At 47.4% G+C, this 22,572-nt stretch overlaps 1 protein-coding gene and 1 non-coding gene across 2 annotated transcripts; one reads left to right on the top strand and one right to left on the bottom strand.

The window, feature by feature from the left end:
• The first annotated feature begins 1,060 nt into the window (after positions 1-1,060).
• LOC133230689 (carcinoembryonic antigen-related cell adhesion molecule 21-like) lies at positions 1,061-14,744 on the top strand. The gene is made up of 5 exons (XM_061388495.1): positions 1,061-1,444; positions 1,822-2,003; positions 2,899-3,258; positions 6,570-6,848; positions 14,621-14,744. Exons 2-5 carry the CDS (start codon positions 1,940-1,942, stop codon positions 14,731-14,733), a joined length of 816 nt encoding a protein of 271 aa, XP_061244479.1. The 5' UTR covers positions 1,061-1,444; positions 1,822-1,939; the 3' UTR covers positions 14,734-14,744.
• LOC133231208 (U6atac minor spliceosomal RNA) lies at positions 7,648-7,772 on the bottom strand. Its single transcript, XR_009731087.1, has one exon. It is a non-coding gene; the product is annotated as a U6atac minor spliceosomal RNA (small nuclear RNA).
• Positions 14,745-22,572: the final 7,828 nt, after the last annotated feature.

Genomic DNA, 22,572 nt, shown 5'->3' with positions numbered 1-22,572 from the left:
AGTCCATCCTAAAGGAAATCAGTCCTGAGTGTTCACTGGAAGGACTGATGCTGAAGCTGAAACTCCAATACTTTGGCCACTTGATGTGAAGAACTGACTCATTGGAAAAGACCCTGATGCTGGGAAAGATTGAGGGCAGGAGGAGAAGGGGATGACAGAGGATGAGATGGTTGGATGGCATCACTGACTCAATGGATATGAGTTTGAGTAAACTCTGGGAGTTGGTGATGGACAGGGAGGCCTGGCGTGCTGCAGTCCATGAGGTTGCAAAGAGTCGGACATGACTGAGCAACTGAACTGAACTGAAGGAGGTGGAGAAGGAGCCTGAAATCCATCCTTCCCTCTAAACAGACCCTCGGGGCCCCTCCTATTGTGCCTGCTCTATGCCGCACACTCCTTCTAGGGGCCTAAGGACACCCTGCCATGCCAGCTACCATCCCTCCTGCACCACCCATGGGAAAGGTCACAGTGACCACAGGAAAATCAACCAGGGTGACAGGGCTACCTCTAACGGCAGGGAGGAACATGGACAGTTTATGAGCGAAGACTCAGCCAACAGAACAAAGCAGGAGGGTCTCCCCAAACACTTCCTCCGAGGACCAGGGAGCCCACAGTCAGCCCACTCTCCAGCGCCAGGTTCCTCTCTTCCCAGGACACACAGGAAACCTTTCCCTTCTCACCTGCAATCTGCAGCTCCTCCTGACAGATGCCAGGCTGGTGATACTCGAAAGTGGAGGTCAGGTCCCCTCACCAGTCATCACTCAGCTGACCCCTTTCTCTCCTCCAGAGTCATCTATGACCTTAACCTTCTCAGATATTTGAGAACAATGGGAAGACCTGGGGCACCCATCTGGGTTTCTATGTCACCACAGAAATTATCACCAATTTTGGAGATCCCGGGGTCTCTGTGTCGTGCTGACAGACCCCAGACCAGAACACGGCAGAGGCCGACACTGGGTGGGGGAGGCCTCTCATCTAACTTGTCACCATCAGCCTTGCTATTGAAAGTGTGCCCCACAGTCCAGTATGGTCAGCATCACCTGAGAGCTTGTTAGATGCAGACTCTCAGGTCCACCTCACACCTGCTGAGTCAGGCTGTGCATTTTAATAGGATGTGCAGACCCTCCCTGTGCACAGAAGTTGGAGAGAGGCTGCCCCGCCCCATATTATGAAGTTTCAGCCAGGCTGGGGAAGCGCATGACCTGAGCAGCTGCTAAAACATTTCAAAGGTGTCACCTGGGGGTTTGCAGTCTTCATGAGGCTCCACAGGTGATTCCCATGCATTGTGGGGATGACGTCCCTGTGATAATAGTTCCTGATGAACCTCCCCTGCCAGGCTCCTGCTCTGAAGGGAAAAGCCAGAAGGGGATGAGGGAGGGCTGTGGGGGAGGCTGAGTGTGCATCTGGTCCAGAGGAGTGGGGACCCCAGAACTGGACACCCCAGGTTTGTGCTTGTCCACACAAGTGTGTGTGTAGGGGTGTGTGTGCAGGGGTGTGTGTTGATGTGTGTTTGTAGGTGTGTTTGTATAGGTGTGTGGAGTGTGTGTGTAGGAGTGTGTGTAGGGGTGTGTGTGTGTAGGAATGTGTGTATAGGTGTGTAGGGTGTGTGTACGTGTGTGTGTACGTGTGTGTGTGTAGGTGGAGAATCACTGCTGTAGAAGGCAGGGGACTCAGCAGAGTTCAGGGAATAGAAATACAGAGGGGGAAGGGGGAGGGGGGCCACTAGGGACGGAAGGAGGAGAGGGGAGGCAGAAGGCGGGGCCTGGGCAGAGACCCCGCCCCCGGGCCACGCGACCCAGTGAAGTGCTCCTGCCCCCAGAGGAGGCCCAGCTCACAGGGGAAAGGACAGCGGAGCTCACACAAGGACTGCAGGGCTTGTGAGTGTTTCTCGACTAGAAGTTCTCCTCGCAGAGAGAGGGACACGGCAACGGCAGGCATCATGGAGCCCCCGTCAGGCCCTGCAAGCAGGAGGCATGTCCCCTGGAACAGGCTCCTCCTGGCAGGTGAGAGGGGACAATTTTCAGGGAGTGGGCAGAGACTGGAGAACAAGAGACTGGCTGGTGTCTGGGGGAGACAGGGCTCTGAGAGGGGACAGAGGGCTTCTGTTCAGACCTGAGGGCAGAGGACAGGGGAGCAGGGGAGGGTGGGGGGCTCAGCCAGAGGAGACTCTCCAAGAACTAGAGCTGGTGAGGGGCGGGAAGACCTCAACTGCTGTAGGTTTTACAAGTTATTTAAGAAATTATTCTTCACTGAGCAATAACTGTTAAACACTGATGACAATAATAACAATTTATGTCTGGGTGTTACTCCAGAAAGAACACACCAGGACACTAAACAACACCCTTCCCTACAACTCTTAAAAGTTGACAAACACCAGGCTGTAGAGGTTCCTTCACCAGGAATTTGGGTACAAGAAAATCGGACAAGCCCCTGCCCTCACGAAGCTTACACTCTGTGGTGAGGAAGACAGACAAGCAGAGAGATCGAAAGTGTGCTGGCAGGTGCTACAGGCATCATGCAGCAAAGGGAGCCGGGAAGGGTCAGCAAGTGAGCACAGAGGGTCTTTACAGCAGCTGGTGGGGGGGAGGAGCATCTCCCAAGAGGCCCTGAGTGTGAGCAGGCGTGTGAGGGCAGCGAGGGAGCGAGCCAGGGGACAGCGGGGAAGCAGAGGGAAAAACGAGCCCAGAGGCGCTGAAGTGATGGGGGTCATGCTGCTGACCTTGAACCAACAGGATGTATACATACACGCACGCGCGCACACTCACACACACACACACACACAGTATAAAAACACACCAAGGCTGAGGGATGAAGAGACCTGCTCAGAACCCAGCGCACCATTTCCCCATCCCCCACACAGGTCAGAATATTAACTGATTCCTCTCACTTCCGTCCTAGTCTCGCTCTTATCCTTCTGGACCCTGCCCACCACTGCCCGCCTCACTGTTGACACGGTGCCCCCACTTGCTGCAGAAGGGTCGGTCGCTGTTTTTAACATCCTCGAAAAGGAAGGGTTGATCATCGGCTATGGCTGGTTCAGAGGGAACAGGATAGATCAAAGAGCTGCGATTGAAGCCTACCAAATAATTAACAATTCACACACACCTGGGCCTTCACACACCGGTCGAGAGACAATAAAACCCAATGGCTCCCTGGTAATCCAGTCCGTCAAGAAGCAGGACGCAGGAACCTACACCGTGATCACTGTCAAGGCTGATTTAACGAACGTTTCGGCTTCTGGACAGCTCCAAGTATACAGTGAGTGCTTCCTCTTTGCCCTCGGGGTGTTGGGTGAGGTGCATTCTGCTCACACTGGCAGGACTGACCGACCCGGATGGCGCCTCCATCTTGCTCTGCATTATGTCCCATGTTGGGGTTTGAACATTTAGTGCAGAGCACACACTATCGAGACAAACTCCAAAGGGTCCGAATTCCACTCAGGGGATCTGGACCCTGCAGACACTGCAGAGAGGAGGACGGTCTGATGGGAGGGACTCTGCAGAGGGAGAGCACTCTCAGTCCAGCCCCCCTGGCCCCCTCCCTGCGACCATGACCCTGAGGAAGACCCTGCAGGACCAGCAGGGCCCTGGCCTGAGGGATCCTCAGAGAAGCCCAGGCCCACGGGGAAGCCCCTCCCAGACCCCGTCCCAGGGTCCCGGCTCCAGCGACCATGGGGAACCTGTGCCTCTGGTGGGTGCTGGCCTCCCAGGCGGGGCTGACTGGGGTGGATGATTCCCCAGATCCCTGAGGCCAAGGTTTCTCAGCAGGTCACCAGCCAGGGCTCAGCCCCAAGAGCCGTGTCTGAGCAGGGGTAGAGTCCAGTCCTTCCTCTGAGACTCAGCATGGAGAGCAGGCTAGGCTGGGTCCCCACGCCGTTAGCTGACCCCCTGGGAGTCAGAGGAGACTCCAGAGGAAGGTCAGCATCCCCAAGAAGGACCAGAAGAGAGAAGACGCTCCCGACAGCTCCTCACCCCTCAGTGGGCAGCCCAGGGAGCCCTCTCCTGTGGACGCAAATAATAGAAAACAGTTTATTTGGCGACTCTTCTATGTTCAGCTTTAGGTAATTAATTATGAATGATTTGGGCTTCCCAAGTGGCGCTAGTGGTAAAGAAACCAGCTGCAATGTAGGAGACTCAGGTCTAATCCCTGGGTCGGGAAAATCCCCTGGAGAAGGAAATGGCAATTCACTGCAGTATTCTTGCCTGGAGAACCCCATGGACAGAGGAGCCAGGATCACACAGAGTCGGGCAGGATTGAAACAAATTAGCACAGTACTATGCCCAGCTTCAGATCATTAATTATGAATGACTTAAGGTCATTACAGAACACCGACAGTCCAGAGATCATTTACCATTTATCCTATATTATGGAAAAGAAAGTGAGGTACAGGGGGATACAATCAGTGAATCAGAGCTCATCACACAGACCATAACTGCCCAATCAGGGTCAGGCCAGCAGCACAGCTCCACCTCTCCTCCATCCCAGGGGCCTTATTATAATATCTAGGAATGCAGAAGCCAGCTGTTGGTTCAGATCCTTTCTTTTGGGGCATCCCCAACTCAGAGGGAGAGAGTGTCACAGGGAAACAGAGAAATAATTCTGAATAAACAGAATTATTTCTCTGTATTCTAGAACAAAATTACCTGCATCAACCATCAAGTCAGTGACAGGAATGTCCAGGCCTCCCCTCCCCTCCTTAGGTAGCCGATGGACAAGCTCCTTGCGCTGAGTGAAGCAGAGATCATTTACTTGCTGGTTACTGGAGGTGCTGGGTGTCACTCCCACTGGAGTGAAATGGAAAGGACTCAGTCCCTCACTCCCCAGTCTATACCTGCAGCCAGCGCAGGGCCTGACAGGCAACAGGCTCTCCGTGTCTCTTTGGGGAGGGAAGGGCGGAAGGAATAAGGACGGATGAATGATCTGTGATCTCTTCAGGTGCTGGAATCTGGATGCAGAGTCCTAGGAGGCTCTGGCCATGCCTGCGCCTGTCTCTCCAGGGAGGGGAGCCGTGTTTTATCCTCTGATCACCTGCCCCTAAAGCGCACTGGGAGCCGAGTCTCATGGTGACTGTGGGCTGCTCCGCCGTGGGAGGGTTTCCAGGGGTGGGGGGCAGGGATCCTGCTTCTGGGCAGTGGTGGGGCTCTCGCACCTCTGGCTGTTTGAAGTCGCTTGTAAATGGACATTTCTCGCTGTCTCTGCCCCTTCCATGTCTCTCACCTTCTTTATCCTTCATTCCGCCAAGGACTGGCCCTGATCTGCACAGCTTCCCTGCCCTTAGACGCAAACGTGTGCGCTCAGTCACGTCTAACTCTTTGCAACCCTATGGACTGTAGCCCACCAGGCTCTTCTGTCCATGGGATTCTCTAGGCACAAATACTGGAGCAGGTTGCCATTTCCTTCTCCAGGGAATCTTCCCGACCTAGGAATCGAACACACATCTCTTGTCTCCTGAATTGGCAGGCAGGTTCTTTATCAGCTGAGCCATCGGGGAAGCCCCCACCCCCTGCCCTTAAGCCTTCCACAGATATTTCCCTAATTGACTGACTTCCCTGTTCCCAGCCTGGCTTGTGGCCAGGCGCACCCTCCCAGGTGATAGTAAAGGACTGAGAAATCTGGGAGCAGCAGCCTCTGTGAGGCTCCAGCACGAGCTACTTTCCCCAGGTCACCAGGAGAATGAGCTTCAGCTGTCATCACCGTATGATGGGAGTAACACATTAATGTCTCAGACGCAGAGTGATGAAAAATGAGGGGCGGTTATGGTTGGAAATCTTTCCAGCAACATTGTACCAAGCTCAGAGGGTCACTGTCACTATATACATCCAGACCAGGAGATTGGACATGGCCATCTTCATTCCCTAATAAATTATTTTGTTGTTGTTGCTTAGTTCTTCAGTCAGGTCTGACTCTTTGTGACTGCATCGACCATAACCCGCCAGGCTCCTCTGTCCATGGGATTTCCCAGGCAAGAACACTGGAGTGGGTTGCCATGGCCTTCTCCAGGGGGTCTTCCCGACCCAGGGATCTAACCCACGTCTCCTGCATTGGCAAGCAGATCTTTTACCTGTAAGCCTCCGGGAAAGCCAGTAATAAATTTTTAAAAGAGAAGTAATTGCCTTTCCTGCTTTGTGTAAAGTTCCCTCGGCCCCACAGATACACAGGGGTGGCAAAACTGTCTTCCGTAACGTGCACAGAAGGGTATATAACGAATGAGACCTGAAACTTTTTAGAACCAGAGGAAGTTCTAGGAAAGGGTCCATCAAAGTTCACAGGAAAAGTTTCGCTTCAGGCTGAGGATGCTGTACACGTGGACTGAGTAGGCACTACAGAGATGTCTAGTGGACAGGTCAGGGTCAGCCAGGTATTGGGTGAGGGAGGAAAGGGAGCCTTCTCCTCACACATCCGCTCTTGAAGAGAGACCCACAGCCTTGTTCACAGGCTCAGGGTCCTCCTCGGGGTCACCTTTACAGAGCTCCCTGGGCCCCGGCAGTGGCTAAGACACCTGAGGAAGGAGCTTGGCCCCCGGCCGCTGACCTGGCCTCAGTCAGTCACCTCCTCCGTTCTCTCCACAGGCCTGCTGCAGCAGCCCTCCATCCAAGTCAGCGACCCCATGGTCAGAGAAAAAGAGAACAAGGTGGTCATGACCTGTATCACAAACGAAATGGACATCACCGTCAAGTGGATCTTCAACAAGAAGCAACTCAAATCCGCAAAGAACGTCTTCCTGTCCGAGGACAGCAAGAACCTCACCATAGACCCCATCAAGAAGGAAAATGCCGGGGATTATCAGTGTGAGATCTCCAACATAGGCACTTCCAACAGAAGTGAGACCTTTGAGCTGAAAGTGAAAGGTAAGTGACCGGTTGTCCCATGCTCCATCTTCCCAAGAGCATGGTTCCACCTACGGGGTGTACGATGGATCGAGGTCACAGCAGGCAGAGTATCAGTGAGGAGACTATTACAATAAAAAGATGGCAAAATCTTCATAGCTCCATCTCTGAAAAAAAAGGTGGAGGGCTTCCCTGGTGGCTCAGAGGATGAAGAATCTGTCTGCAGTGTAGGAGATCCGAGTTTGATCCCTAAGTTGGGAAGATTCCCCTGGAGAAGGGAATGACTACCCACTCCAATATTCTTGCCTAGAGAATTCCATGGACAGAGGAGCCTGGCAAGCTACAGTCCATGGGGCTGCAAAGAGTTGGACACAACTGGGTGACTAACACACACACACACACACAGAAAAAAAAATACAGTAAGTTTCTAATTCCTGGGGCTGGCATTTACTCTGTGACCTTGTACAAGATTTTTTTTTTTTTTCTGGTACACTATCTTTATATGGTAAATTAAAAAAAATGTAAGATTTATCATGGAAATAATTTTGAAGTTTATAGCTCAGTGGTATTAAGTCCATTCATATAGTTTTGCAATTGTTACCCACATATATCCAGTACACCTTGGTTAGTATTGTCATCTAAGCGATATTAAGTCTTCCAGTCCATGAACACTTTTCATTTATTCATGTCTTCTTTAATTTCTTATACTATGTTTTTTTTGAAAAAAAATTTTTTTTAGTTTCTCTTGTACAAGTCTGTCAGCTCCAAAATTCCTAAATTTTATTCTTATTGATGCTGTTATAACTGGAATTTATTTTTATAAAAATGATGGTTAGATACTATGATTCAGGTAGCAGTTCCTTAACTGTATGCATATTGTCAGGTCCAAAGGCCTCTGCCATTTTTGTCAAGGGGAGTGTTAGCCTTATCTCCTTCGTACAACATATAAAGGGAAGTTTTTAATTTTTCTTTTCATGTTGTTTGCTGTTCATATATAGAAATACAATTGCATTTATGTGTTGGTTTCATATCCTGCAGCTCTATCAAATTTGTTTATCACACCTAACAGTTTTTCGTGAAATTTTTAGGGTTTTCTGTTAATAAGGCCACATCCTCTGCAAACAGTTAATTTTGCTTCTTAATTGACAATTTCAGTGTCTTTTTTTTTTTCTTTCTTTGGCACCAAATTGGTCTATTACCTTTTTTAAAGTAATTTTTTGTAATTCACAAAGTTTTATTAGAATTAAACGAGATACCTGATATAGATTCTTAATGCAATGGGCACTTTTTTATTAATTAATTTTTAAAATAATTTTTTTATTTATTTTTGGCCGGGCTGGGTCTTTGTAGCTGTGTGGCCTTTTTTTGCACAGGCTTAATTACTCCATTGCATATGGGATCTTCTCAGACTGGGGTGGAACCCATGTCTCCTGCATTGGCAGATGGACTCTTCGCCACTGAGCCACCAGGGAAGCCCTGTCTATTACTTTTAATATTGTTTTGAATAGAAGTGGCAAAAGCAGGCATCCTTATCTTGTTCTTGATCTTAGAGGGAAAATTTTCAGTCTTTCACACTTAGAATGGTGTTAGATGCGGGTTTTAATATATGGCCTCTATAACACTGGAGCTTCCCAGGTAGCGCTAGTAGTAAAGAACCTGTCTGCCAAGGCAGGAAATGTAAAAGATGCAGGTTCAATCCCTGGGTCAGGAAGATTCTCCTGGAGGAGGGCATGGCAATCCACTCCAGTATTCTTGCCTGGAGAAGTCCCTGGACAGAGGAGCCTGGCAGGCTACGGTCCATGGGGTCACAGTCTTTGTGATTCCACTTTGGTAGCATCTGTGTTTCTAGGAATTTGTCCATTTTACTGAAGTTATACAATTTGTTGGCATACAATTATTCATAATACTCCTATAACTCATTATTTCTTGAGAATTAGTAGCAATGTCCCCACTTTCCTTGCTGATTTTAGTAATCTGAATCTTCCCTGTTTTTCTTGATCAGTCTTGTTAAAGTTTTGTCAGAATTGTTCATCTTTTCCCCCCAATTATTTATTTACTTTGCTGGGTTGGGTCTTCACTGCTGTGCTGGCTCTTCTCTAGCTGTGGTGAGTGGGGTTTACCCTCTAGTTGCGGTGCACGGGCGTTTCATTGCGGTGGCTTCTCTTGTTCTGGAGAATGGGCTCTAGGGCCTACGGACTTCAGTAGTTGCAACCCGTGGGCTCAGTAATTGCAACTCCCTGGCTCTCGAGCACAGGCTCAGTAGTTGTGGAGCACAGGCTCAGCTGCTCTGCGGTGTGTGGGATCTTCCTAGATCAAGGGTCAAACCCATGTCTCCTGAACTGGCAGACAAATTCTTTACCACTGAGCCACCAGGGAAGCCTTTCTTATTCTTTTTTGAAGAACCAATTTCTCGTTTTATTGTTTTTTCTCTTATTACTTTTCCATTCTCTATTTTATTTATCTCCACTCTAGCTGTTATTATGTCTTTCCTTCTGCTAGCTTCTGGTATGGTTTGTTCTGCTTTTGTGAGTTCCTTCAGTTGTAACGTTTGGTTGTTGATTTGAGATCTTTCTTCTTTTTTAAGGTAACCATTTACAATTATAAATTCTTGCATGAGATTCTTAACTTCACTGAGCCTCAGAGTCCTCAACTGAAATCATACTAAAAGGTCTCTGCTTCATTGTTTCAGAGATTTAACATACTATTCAATTAAACCCTTAGTAAAATGCCACATGCTGAAGAAATGTTCGATAACTATTAGATGCTATTATTACTATTACTACCATTGGGCTCTATAAAATCAGGTATCCCTACAGTCAAGGACTACACTAGATCCACCTCTTATTAGTTATATGACTTTGGGTACCTTCTTTTTTATCATCACTGGAAGTCTTGGGTTTTTCATCTATTAAGTGGAAATAATGTTGACCTGCACTCAATATGCTAGCAACCCGGGAAAACTCAGCAGTGGCCACAGGACTGGAAAAGGTCAGTTTTCATTCCTATCCCAAAGAAAGGCAATGCCAAAGAATGTTCACACTACCGTACAATTGCATTCATCTCACACGCTAGTGAAGTAATGCTCAAAATTCTCCAAGCCAGCTTCAATAGTACGTGAGCTGTGAAATTCTAGATGTTCAAACAGGATTTAGAAAAGACAGAGGAACCAGAGATCAAATTGCCAAAATCCATTGAATCATAGAAAAATCAAGAGAATTCCAGAAAAACATCTACTTCTGCTTTATTGATTACACCAAAGCCTTTGACTGTGTGGATCACAACAAACTGTGGAAAATTCTTAAGAGGTGGGAATACCAGACCACCTTACCTACCTCCTGAGAAATCTGTATGCAGGTCAGGAAGCAACAGTTAGAACCGGAATAACAGACTGGTTCCAAATTGGGAAAGGAGTATGTCAAGGCTGTATATTGTCACCCAGTTTATTTAACTTATATGCAGAGTACATCATGAGAAACGCTGGACTGGAAGAAACACAAGCTGGAATCAAGATTGCCGGGAGAAATATCGCCACCACCCTTATGGCAGAAAGTGAAGAGGAACTAAAAAGCCTCTTGATAAAAGTGAAAGAGGAGAGTGAAAAAGTTGGCTTAAAGCTCAACATTCAGAAAACGAAGATCATGGAATCCGGTCCCATCACTTGATGGGAAATAGATGGGGAAACAGTGACAGACTTTATTTTCTTGGGCTCCAAAATCACTGCAGATGGTGACTGCAGCCATGAAATTAAAAGACGCTTACTCCTTGGAAGGAAAGTTATGACCAACCTAGATAGCATATTCAAAAGCAGAGACATTACTTTGCCAACAAAGGTCCGTCTAGTCAAGGCTATGGTTTTTCCTGTGGTCATGTATGGATGTGAGAGTTGGACTGTGAAGAAGGCTGAGCACTGAAGAATTGATGCTTTTGAACTGTGGTGTTGGAGAAGACTCTTGAGAGTCCCTTGGACTGCAAGGAGATCCAACAGTCCATTCTAAAGGAGATCAGCCCTGGGATTTCTTTGGAAGGAATGATGCTAAAGCTGAAACGCCAGTACTTTGGCCACCTCATGTGAAGAGTTGACTCATTGGAAAAGACTCTGATGTTTGGAGGGATTGGGGGCAAGAGGAGAAGGGGACAACAGAGGATGAGATGGCTGAATGGCATCACTGACTCGATGGACATGAGTCTGAGTGAACTCCGGGAGTTGGTGACAGGACAGGAAGGCCTGGCATGCTGTGGTTCATGGGGTCGCAAAGAGTCGGACATGACTGAGCGACTGAACTGAACTGAATACAGAGTACATCATGCAAAATGCTGGGCTGGATGAAGCATAAGCTGGAATCAAGATTGCCAGGAGAAATTTCATAACCTCAGATACGCAGATGATACCACCCTTATGGCAGAAAGTGAAGAGGAACTAAAGAGCCTCTTGATAAAAGTGAAAGAGGAGAATGAAAAAGCTGGCTTAAAACACAACATTCAAAAAACGGAGATCGTGGCATCCGGTCCCATCACTTGATGGCAAATAGATGGGGAAACAGTGGAAGCAGTGACAGACTTTATTTTCTTGGGCTCCAAAATCACTGCAGATGGTGACTGCAGCCATGAAATTAAAAGACGCTTACTCCTTGGAAGGAAAGTTATGACCAACCTAGATAGCATGTTAAAGAACAGAGACAAACAAAGGTCCATCTAGTCAAAGCTATGGTTTTTCCAGCAGTTATGTATGGATGTGAGAGTTGGACTATAAAGAAAGCTGAGTGCCAAAGAATTGATGGTTTTGAACTGTGGTGTTGGAGAAGACTCTTGAGAGTCCCTTGGACTGCAAGGAGATTCAACCAGTCAATCCTAAAGGAAATGAGTCCTGAATATTCATTAGAAGGACTGACACTGAAGCTGAACTCCAATACTTTGGCCACCTGATGCGAAGAACTGACTCATTGGAAAAGACCCTGATGCTGGGAAAGATCGAAGGCAGGAGAAGGGGATGACAGAGGATGAGATGGTTGGATGGCATCACTGACTCAATGGACATGAGTTTGAGCAAGCTCTGGGAGTTGGTGATGAACAGGGAAGCCTGGTGTGCTGCAGACCATGGGGTCACAAAGAGTCAGACAAGACTGAGTGACTGAACTGAACTGAATGTTCAGGGTTATTATATGAATCAAATGTGGTATGTGTAAAGTATATAGCAGAGAGTTTGTCATATAATAAGTATCTCATAACAATAGCTAACATCAGTATTCACCTTCAAATTTGAGTTGACTAGTAAGGAAAACAGAAATAAAAAACAAAGTGATGCAAAAAATATTACATATTGGAAGGGAGGGAAAGAATAAAACAAAAGACTTATAGGAACATGTTACTGACTAAATATGGGAGAGGAAGAAAAAAAGGATTTGACTGGAAGGTTTCTTGTCTGGTATGATACTTTTCATCCTTGAGATGCAGCCAAGATGGCATTAGACATACAAGACATTTACTGGGAGAATGCCTGTTTAGGAAAGTGGAGCAGGAGTGGGAGGAGCCTGGGAAAGTCCTCAGACCGCAAGGCATATCTGACCCAAGTGAAAAAGAAAGAGAAGGAAGGAAGTTTTAGGCTGCAGTGCAGTTTTAGAGAGAGTCTGCAAAGCTGATGGGGAGTCCTTGAGCTAAAGTCACCCATGGAGGAAGATCATTTCTCATCAGTTCAGTTCAATTCAGTCGCTGGAACTGGAATTAAATCACCTCTGCTAGCTTTGCTTGTAGTCATGCTTCCTAAAGCCCACTTGACTTTGTGTTCCAGGATGTCTGGCTCTAGGTGAGTGATCACACCATCATGGTTATCTGGGTCATGAAGATCTTTTTTGTATGGTTCTTCTGTGTAGTCTTGCCACCTCTTCTTAATATCTTCTGCTTCTGTTAGGTTCATAACATTTCTGTCCTTTATTGTGCCCATCTTTGCATGAAATATTCCCTTGGTATCTCTAACTTTCTTGAAGAAATCTCTTGCCTTTCCCATTTTATTGTTTTCCTCTATTTCTTTGCAATGATCACTGAGGAAGGCTCTCTTATCTCTCCTTGTTATTCTTTGGAACTCTGCATTCAGATGGGTATATCTTTCCTTTTCTCCTCTGCCTCTGGCTTCTCTACTTTTCTCAGCTATTTGTAAGGCCTCCTCAGCAATCATTTTTCCTTTTTGCATTTCTTTTTCTTCAGGATGGTCTTGATCACTGCCTCCTGTACAGCATCGCGAACGTCCATCCATAGTTCATCAGGCACTCTGTCTTTCAGATCTAATCCCTTGAATCTGTCACTTCCACTGTATAATCATAGGGGATTTGATTTAGGTCATACCTGAATGGTCTAGTGGTTTTCCCTACTTTCTTCAATTTAAGTCTGAGTTTTGCAATAAGGAGTCCATGGTCTGAGCCACAGTCAGCTCCTGGTCTTGTTTTTGCTGACTGTATAGAGCTTCTCCAGGCCAGAATACTGCAGTGGGTAGCCTATCCCTTCTCCAACAGGTATTCCCAACCCAGGAATCAAACCAGGGTCTCCTGCATTGCAGGGAGATCCTTTACCAGCTGAGCTACCAGGGAAGGCCCTATCATTTCTCATAGAATTATTGAATTCACATCCTTACTGGGAGCCAGTGTGAAGGGTGTTCTCTGTGCGAAGGGGCAGTGAATTCAGAGGGCTTTCTGTCAATAAATGCCAACCACAAGACACCTGAGAGGCACATATTCATAGCTGTCACACCTGGTACCCAGAGAAAGATGAAGTCATGAAAAGGTGGGAAGTGATGTGTGGGCTATAAGGTATAGTTCGGGCTGAGGCAGAAAAAGGAAAGATGACCTCAACAGAAGTAGCATAAAGGTTACCTTTATTCAGGCAAGGAGGGGCAACAGTCGGCCTAACGACCAGGCTGAGCACGGAGAGGGATCAGGGAGGCTCCATATTTATAGGGAGGTTTGTGGAAGCGATAAGGGAAATGTTAATCAGGTGGGATGTTTTGGGTATTTTTTAGTTGAGATGGCATTTGTAGTTGGGCAGGGGGTGATAAGTCTTCTGGGCAGATGTAGGTGGTAGAAGGTTTCTGGACAGGGGATGATAAGTCCCAGAGAGATGCAACTGGCCTGGAGCATCAGGGGGGGACCTAAAGTTCTGTTTTGTTTTCTCTGAAGTTAGATGATTCAGCAAGGGCCTTTGAGACTGTTGTTTTCTTTTCTAGGCCCAAAAGACTCCTTCATGGGCTAGTCACTCAGTCATGTCCGACTCTTTGCAATCCCATGGACTGTAGCACCCCCAGGCTCCTCTGTCCATAGAATTCTCCAGGCAAAAATACTAGAGTAGGTTGCCATTTCCTCCTCCAGGGGATCTTCCCAACCCAGGGATCAAACCCACATCTCCTACATTGCAGACAGATTCTTTACCATCTGAGCCACCAGGGAAGCCCCAGGAAAAGGTGGGAAGTTATAACACACAAAATCATGAAGAGGTGGGAAATAGTAACATACAAAAATAACCATCAGTCCTTCTTACATTTCCAAAGCCTTGGGAAATATATGTGTGCAGAAAAGGCCAGATTGGAACTGAGGCAACTCTGGTCACCAACCTAGAAATATATGGAGAGAGAAAGAAAATCACAGGGATCTAGTCACCTAATCACCACACAACAGCTCTCCCATAGAAAATCGATTTTGAAGGCAGAAGTAGAGACTACTTAATGTTGACAACTCTTTCGTAGAGCACCTCCCACTGTAAAATAATGTCACTTTCATTCATTCTACTCTTTTCTTTTCTTTCCACAACAGACTCTCAGTTTAAACTCACAACCGGTACCATTGCCGCCATCATAATTGGAATCTTGGTTGGTTTGGCTGTGACAGTAGCCCTGATGTATTTTCTGTTTTCAAATAAACTGTAGGGTATGCCGCCTTTCCTCTTGTTCTGCTTTCTCCGAGGCTGACTGCCCTGCTTGGGAGAGGGAAGGAAACTTCATCTCCGTCTCTGGCCTGGATCTGCTCCTCAATCTTCCTAAAGCCCTGCTTCTCAGCACTGATTTTTATGGGTCTCCTCTTCCCTGGTCTTCATGCTTCCTGTACCCCGCTCTCCCTTGGACGTGGCTGTTCCCACCCCATCTGATTTAGAAGGGTGCTGACTGAAAAAGGTGAACAACTTGAGAGCTGCGAGTTAGGTTTCACTGGGGGCAAAATGAGGACTGCAGCCCGGGAGGCAGCACCTCAGATAGCTCTGATAGCCTGCTCCGAAGAGGCAGTCGGGGAAGGTCAAAATAAAAGATTTCGTTGAAGGAGGAGTTCAAGGCAATTAAGTGCTCACTTTATAAGAGCTTTTCTGCTGAGGAGGTGATGTCGTCATGATGGGATTTAGTGCTTTTCTAGAGATGAGATGCAAGGATGGGAATCATGAAATCAGTTCCTGAGAATATCCAGCTACCCCACCAGATTCCCTGGAGCACAGAGTGCCTCATGCCCCCCTGAATTCCCTCGGGGGGTGTTGAAAGTCAACAGCTGCAGGAGCACAGGGTTCAGTCTCCGCAGAAAGTGAAAGTGTTAGTCGTTCAGTCGTGTCCAACTCTTTGTGGCCAAACAGACTATAGCCTGCCAGGCTACTCTGTCTATGGGATTCTCCAGGCAAGGCAACAAAGGAAGCCACCGCAATGAGAAGCCTGCGCACTGCAATGAAAAGGATCCCCGGCCACCCACAACCAGAGAAAGACTGTTTGCAGCAACGAAGATCTAGTGCAGCCCAAAATAAAATTTTTAAAGCCTGTTTCTAAAAAAATCTATGAACTTTCAGGAGTTGAACAATCCATGTTAGCAACACCCAAATCAATCAATATGTCATTCGTATCCTAAAGAAGACCTCCAGTTACTTCCCTTCAAAGAGTAACCAGCATCCTCACTTCCAATGCATGAGATAGGTCTGCCTGTTCATGCTTTTCCACATAGGAAAAACACAGTATGTCCTTAACATGTGTCTGATTCTTTCATTCAAAATTATGAGAGTCATCCATCTCATTGTACACTGTTGTGCTTAATTTATTCTCTTTGCTGTATCACTGTATCTGTTGTAACCACACGTTCCGGGAAACAAACTCACTCAGAAGGACAATGCAGATAGTGGAGTGCAGTTTATTACACCAGCGGGCCCAAGGCAGAGTCTTCTCTTAGCCAAAGACCCTGACCAGTTTTTGTGAAAACCTTATATACCCTAAGCATACATGCCCAAACCCACCTCCCCAAAACTCCCTGAAACTAGCTGAACAAAGGAAAAAGAAAGATACAATCAATCAAAGTTAACCCATGATTCATATGCCTTATCAATAGGCTTGTGGTCATACCCCAATAAGCGTTTTAGAATGTATGATTCTATTCAGTTACACAGATAATTAGGGGTTTTTTTAGGTGATAGAGACCCCTGGGGCTCTTCCTTCTGGGGGTCTGGTTTTCCAGTTGGTATGTCATTTCCATAGATACTGGGCATATAGCTCAAAGTCCACAGTCCAGCCCAAGAGGGAGCTCTGCTTTCAAGATAGAGCCTATTCTGTTTCCTCCTTCATATCCATTTTAGAATTTCACAATCTGTCTCTTCTAATGATCACCCACCAGAATGTTAGCAAGCAGCAAAAAATGGGTAATAAAAGCCTTTCTCTGAAGCTAAAAGTTTCAAAGGGATGAAAGCCTGGGATGCTGAGTCACCCCGGACATGGTGAGGGCCTGGCCCATGACGCTGACTTACACAACCACTGCTGATGCCTTTCAGACTGACAAAGTTGCAGTCTTCTCTGAACTTTAATGCCCAGGAATCAAAGCAACTTCAGGTCCCCTGTCTCCAACAGCCACAGAAACAGTTTATGGAGAAGTGAAGAAGAAGAGGGAGGAGGAGGAGAGAAGAAGAGAAACAAAAAGGAGAAGTAATGCAAAAACGAAGAGGCAGCGCTCGCGACACTGCTGCCATCTCAAGGTTCTCATTCCGTCACCAGGAGATTCTTTCACCATCAGGGAAGATGGAAGACAGTCTTTCCCAACTCTCCTGTAATCCTCTAACAAGGCTCCTCCAGGCTGCCTGGTCACAGCCCTTTCCTTTGGTGTCAATAGATGAAAAGGCACATCCACGAGTAAGTCTGTGGAAAACCCTACCTTCCTGGTCATTGAACTTCAGCAAAGAGGACCTTGGGAGACAGGTCAGAATCTCTGCCCCTCCCCATTTGCTGACCTAGACCTCCCCATTTGCTTATTCAGAGCACACTGGCTGAGTAGTATTCCATTGTATGTATGTCCCTCAGCTTCTTTATCCGTTCATCTTGTGATGGACACCTAGGTTGCTTCCATGTCTCGGCTGTTGTAAACAGTGCTTCCCACCCCAGTCCTGGCCTATTGGAGTCTAACCTGAATTTGCCACACATTTGCAAGTGATGTTCCTTCTCACTGAAATGCATGTGTCAGAAAAGAAGAGAGAAGAAAAGGAAAAGCTTTTCCTAGCTCTTCAAAGTCCAGTAGGAACTCACCATCCACAGGAAATACATATATAATTGAGTTAGGACTGCAAATTCGACAGCTTTGTCCCCATCAAGGTTGTCTACCTGCAAGACCAGGGCTTAAACACCTTGATGCTTACCTAGAAGACCACCTGAAGGAAAGTTACATGGCTCAAAGTAGCCTGGAGTTAAAACTCCCCTCCGGGTCCTGCCTACCATTCTATGCAAAACAAAGAACTCTCTCACTGAAGGAAAAAGAAAATGGACATTAAGGTTGATTACACCCAGCTTCCAGCAGGTCCAGCCTCTGGCCGATCTCCAGAATTCCTTGTCCCAGCCGTATAAGAGATAACTACTCCGAACAACCTTGGAGAAGAACAGGCCCCCTTAAGACAGATTTCTACATATATGCCTATATATACTTACTCTTTTCTTGGGTTAGTGCAGCAGCTCACTAATCTGACTGCTGCCCCTTCTCGCCTCATTAAAAGTGATCTGTTCCTGTAAAGTACCAGTCTCATTCTTTTTCTGAACCTTGCCTTCTCTTAACTCCCTTACCCTACACCACCAGTTCCTTTGGAAAGCTCGTCTTCAGAGATCCTACTGCGTGAGTGTATGCGTGCTCAGTTGTGTCCCATTCTTTTGGACTCCATGGACTGTAGCCGGCCAGACTCCTCTGTCCATGGGATTTCCCCCAGGCAAGATTACTGGAGTGGGTTGCCATTTCCTCCTCCAGGGAATTTTCCCGACCCATAGATTGAACCCGTGTCTCCTCATTGGCAGGAGAATTCTTTACCACTGAGCTACCAGAGAGCCTACTGCTGCTGCTAAGTCACTTCAGTCGTGTCCAACTCTGTGCGGCCCCATAGACAGCAGCCCACCAGGCTCCCCGTCCCTGGGATTCTCCAGGCAAGAACACTGGAGTGGGTTGCCATTTCCTTCTCCAATGCATGAAAGTGAAAAGTGAAAGTGAAGTCACTCAGTAGTGTCAGACTCTTCGAGACCCCATGGACTGCAGCCTACCAGCCGCCTCGGTCCATGGGATTTTCCAGGCAAGAGTACTGGAGTGGGGTGCCATTGCCTTCTCCGAGAGAGAGAACCTACTAGAAGCAACTAAACAACTACTTGTCTAGGTCCATAAGTAATTCTTAATTTTTAAAATGCAGGTATGTTTAAAGAACTTCACGGGCTTCATTTCAAGAAATGCCCACAGAGGAAGGGATTATCACTTTGGGGTGGGGGGGCAGTCAGCTCTTGTTATTGTTGTTGTTCAGTCACCCAGTCATGTCCGACTCTTGTGACCCCACAGACTGCAGCACGCCAGGCCTCTCTGTCCCTCTCTGTCTCCCGAAGTTTGACCAAGTTCATGTCCATTGCATCGGTGATATCATCCTGCGATCTCATCCTCTGACATCCTCTTCTCCTTCTGCCCTCAATCTTTCCTAGCATCAGGGACTTTTCCAATGAGTCAGCTGTTTGCTGGGAGGGATTGGGGGCAGCAGGAGAAGGGGACGACAGAGGATGAGATGGCTGGATGGCATCACCAACTCAATGGACATGAGTTTGAGTGAACTCTGGGAGTTGGTGATGGACAGGGAGGCTGGTGTGCTGCGATTCATGCGGTCGCAAAGAGTCGGACACGACTGAGCAACTGAACTGAACTGAACTGAACTGAACTTGCATCAGATGACCAAAATAGTAGAATTTCAGCTTCAGCATCTGTCATTCCAACAAGTATTCAGGATTGATTTCCCTTAAGATTGACTGGTTTGATCTCCTTGCTGTGCAAGGAACTCTCAGGAGTCTTCTCCAGCACCACAGTTTGAAGGCATGGATTCTTTGGTACTACTCCGTCTTCTTTATGGTCCAGCTCTCACAACCATATGTGACCACTGGGAAGACCATAGTCTTGACTACATGGATCTTTGTTGGCAAAGTCATGTCTCTGCTTTTCAACACACTGTCTAGGTTTGTCATCATCACATTCCTGCCAAGAAGCATATGTCTTCTGATTTCGTGGCTGCAGTTACCATCTGCAGTGATTTTAGAGCCCAAGAAGAGGAACTCTGTCACTACTTCCACCTTTTCCCCTTCTATCTGCCATGAAGTAATGGGGCCAGATGCCATGGTCTTAATTTTTTTAATATTTAGTTTTAAGCCAGCTCTTTCACTCTCCTTCACCCTCATCAAGAGACTTTTTAGTTCCTCTTTGCTTTCTGCCATTAGAGTGGTATCTGTATATCTGAGGTTGCTGATGTCAACAACAACCAGATACAATCTGGTTTCATCTAGTCAGCTCTTATCAGATACAATCTGCTGGGACTGGGGAAAAGACTCAGAAATTTACCCTCTAGAGATTATTTAAATAATGGTCAAAGAATGTACAATTTAGGTTATTTTTTTTCCCTCTTCCTTCTGAGACATTCTGCCATTTTAATTATTGTAACTGCTTGTTTATGTGAAAGGGGATCTGTTTAACTTGCTGCATAAGCCAGTCTGACTGCTTTAGAGGAAAGAAGCCAGCAAAATCCTGCACGTCCCCCTGGCCAGGAGCTCCCCAAACCTGTGTGAGGGGCTCCACACAGAAAATAAGAAGCAGCAGTTTTCTACATTCATGCCCAGAAATGGATCCCACTCCCTTTCTAGGCACCTCAGGCCAGTCATCCTGCTCAGTTGCTCAATCATGTCCGACTCTGTGCAACCCCATTGACTGTAGCCCTCCAGGCTCCTTTGTCCATGGGATTGTCCTGGCAAGAATACCGGAGTGTTTTGCCATTCACTTCGCCAGGGAATCTTCCCCACCCAGGGATCGAACCTGTCTCCTGCCTTGGCAGGCCGGTTCTTTACTACTAGCACCACCTGGAAAGTCCCAGGCCAGTCATCAACCCCCTCCTCTTCCGTCCCTCTGCCCCGCTCACCTTCTCAGGATGCCTTGGTCTCTGCTGAGGTGTGTCTGGTCCTTGAGAAACAGGAGTGCCCTGAAGGGAACACGCCTCCTTGCTTTGTTGGCATTGCTTACGGCCTAGAAAACTGCACTGGTGCGCATGCTCCTTAGGACAGAGGGGGCGGATTATGACTCAGTCCTGGGCTTCTTGAAGAGCCACTGGAATTCTCCCATGGGGTCCATGGGAGGCAGAGAGACATGTCTGCTGCTGCTGCTAAGTCGCTTCAGTTGTGTCCGACTCTGTGCAACCCCATAGATGTCAGCCCACCAGGCTCCGCCGTCCCTGGGATTCTCCAGGCAAGAACACTGGAGTGGGTTGCCATTTCCTTCTCCAATGCATGAAAGTTAAAAGTGAAAGTGAAGTTGCTCAGTCGTGTCCGACTCGTCACGACCCCATGGACTGCAGCCTACCAGGCTCCTCCATCCGTGGGATTTTCCAGGCAAAAGTACTGGAGTGGATTGCCATTGCCTTCTCCGAGGCGCGTCTACTTCCCACCAGTCTTCTGCACAGACGGGGCCTCCTTGGGCTGCTGAGAGAAAGGCTTTATTCCACCTTCATGATGGACCTCCTGCTGTGTGGAACTGGCCCCCCAGAGAGGGGTGGCTGGGAGCGCTCTGTACTCAAGGTAACTCTTTCAGGGTTTTCTCACCCTGATACAGACTGTGTACACCTCCCCTCATGCAAGCACTTCTGTGTAATTTAATTTTGCCTGGCTAAGGCCACTTCTGAATGATTTGTAAAAATTGCTCTATATTTATAATAAATATTGTATATCAGGTATCAACATGCTGCCTCGCAGTTGGTACTGCTTTCTGCATTGCCTTCTTTACAGGCAGAAGAAATAGAATTGCTCAGCAGGGAGTCAGAGTGAGCCTGTTTCTAAGTCCAGAGGTATTTGATCCTGGGATCCGAGAGCTCGATAAATTCATGTGCACACCTGCTGAGAAAGTGCGTCCACCTAGAGCCACAGGTCACTGCTGCAGCCTGCCTGGAAGGACTTGCCTGTCCTCCTCTGAGGGGAGAAGGAGAGAAGATGATTTCATGAGTAAAAGGTCTGCTGGGCTCTTCTCTAGGGACACACTGCACTGCCCACGCAGATGGCTCCAGTGCGTCCCATGCCTGATCGAGCATTCACTCCCGCAGTCTCCATGGGCTCAGGTGTATAGGAATCTCTCCAGCACGTCCCACTTCCTTGTTCCCTGTCCCTTTTTTCTGCCCCTCAGAGAGTCAGAGCTGTTCTAACCTGGATGAAGTGAAGACGCTCAGTCGTGTCCAACTCTTTGCAATCCCATGGACTGTAGTATACCAGGCTTCTCTGTCTATGGGATTTTCCAGGCAAGAGTACTGGAGTGGGTTGCCATTTCCTTCTCCAGGGGATCTTCCTGACCCAGGGATCGGGCCCAGGTCTCCTGCATAGCAGGCAGACGCTTTACCCTCTGAGCCACAATTCCACCAAGAATTAGCCTGTCATCTCATTTCCTTCACTTCCAAGCAATTGGAACATGTGCTGTGTTTCCCGTCCTTATCCCCTGACTTCTCCTGGCCCTCTGCTGTGGTGCCTCCTTCCCAAGACCGCTGGAAGCAGCACTGAAATCAGTACCCAGGGGGATTCCCTGGTGGCTCGGTGGTGAAGAATCTGCCTTCACCCTGAGGTGGCAGGGGGTACCAGTTCAATCCCTAGTCCAGGAAGATCCCACATGCCATGGAGCAACTAAGCCCACGGGCCACAATTACTGAACCCATGCTCTGCAGCAAGAGAAGCCACCCCAATGACAAGCCAAGCACCACATCTAGAGAGTAGCCCCCACTCACTGCAACTAGAGAAAGCCTGAGCACAGCTACGAAGACCCTGTGTAACCAAAAATAAATAATTAGAAAGAAATACTATGCTGGCTTCTAAGTCTGTAAGTGAAGAAAGAGTCAAGCAGACTTCATTGTTGTCTTATTCCAAGAAATTGCCACTGACACCAACCTTCAGCACCCACCACCCTGATCAGGCAACAGCTATCAGCTCACAGGAAGGACCCTCCAGCAGCAAAAAGAAGACAACTCACTGAAGGTTCAGATGGTGGTTAGCATTTTTGACAATAATGTACTTTTAAGTAAGGTCTAGTACACTGGTTTTTTGGACATAATGCTATTGCATACTTAATAGGCTACAATAGAATAAACATTATTTTGTATTGAGGTAATGTTGATTTCCAAAGTTGCAGGTATACAGCAAAGTGATTCAGTTATATACATATTTTTTCTTTTTAAAATTCTTTTCTATTATACATTATTACAGGATATTGAATATAGTTCCCTATGCTATAAAGTA

This window comes from Bos javanicus, chromosome 18 (genome assembly GCF_032452875.1).
Source record: "Bos javanicus breed banteng chromosome 18, ARS-OSU_banteng_1.0, whole genome shotgun sequence".
In the NCBI taxonomy this organism is placed as follows: domain Eukaryota; kingdom Metazoa; phylum Chordata; class Mammalia; order Artiodactyla; family Bovidae; genus Bos; species Bos javanicus.
The sequence above is the reverse complement of the archived record's forward strand: the minus strand, read 5'-3'. Positions and strand labels throughout refer to the sequence as shown.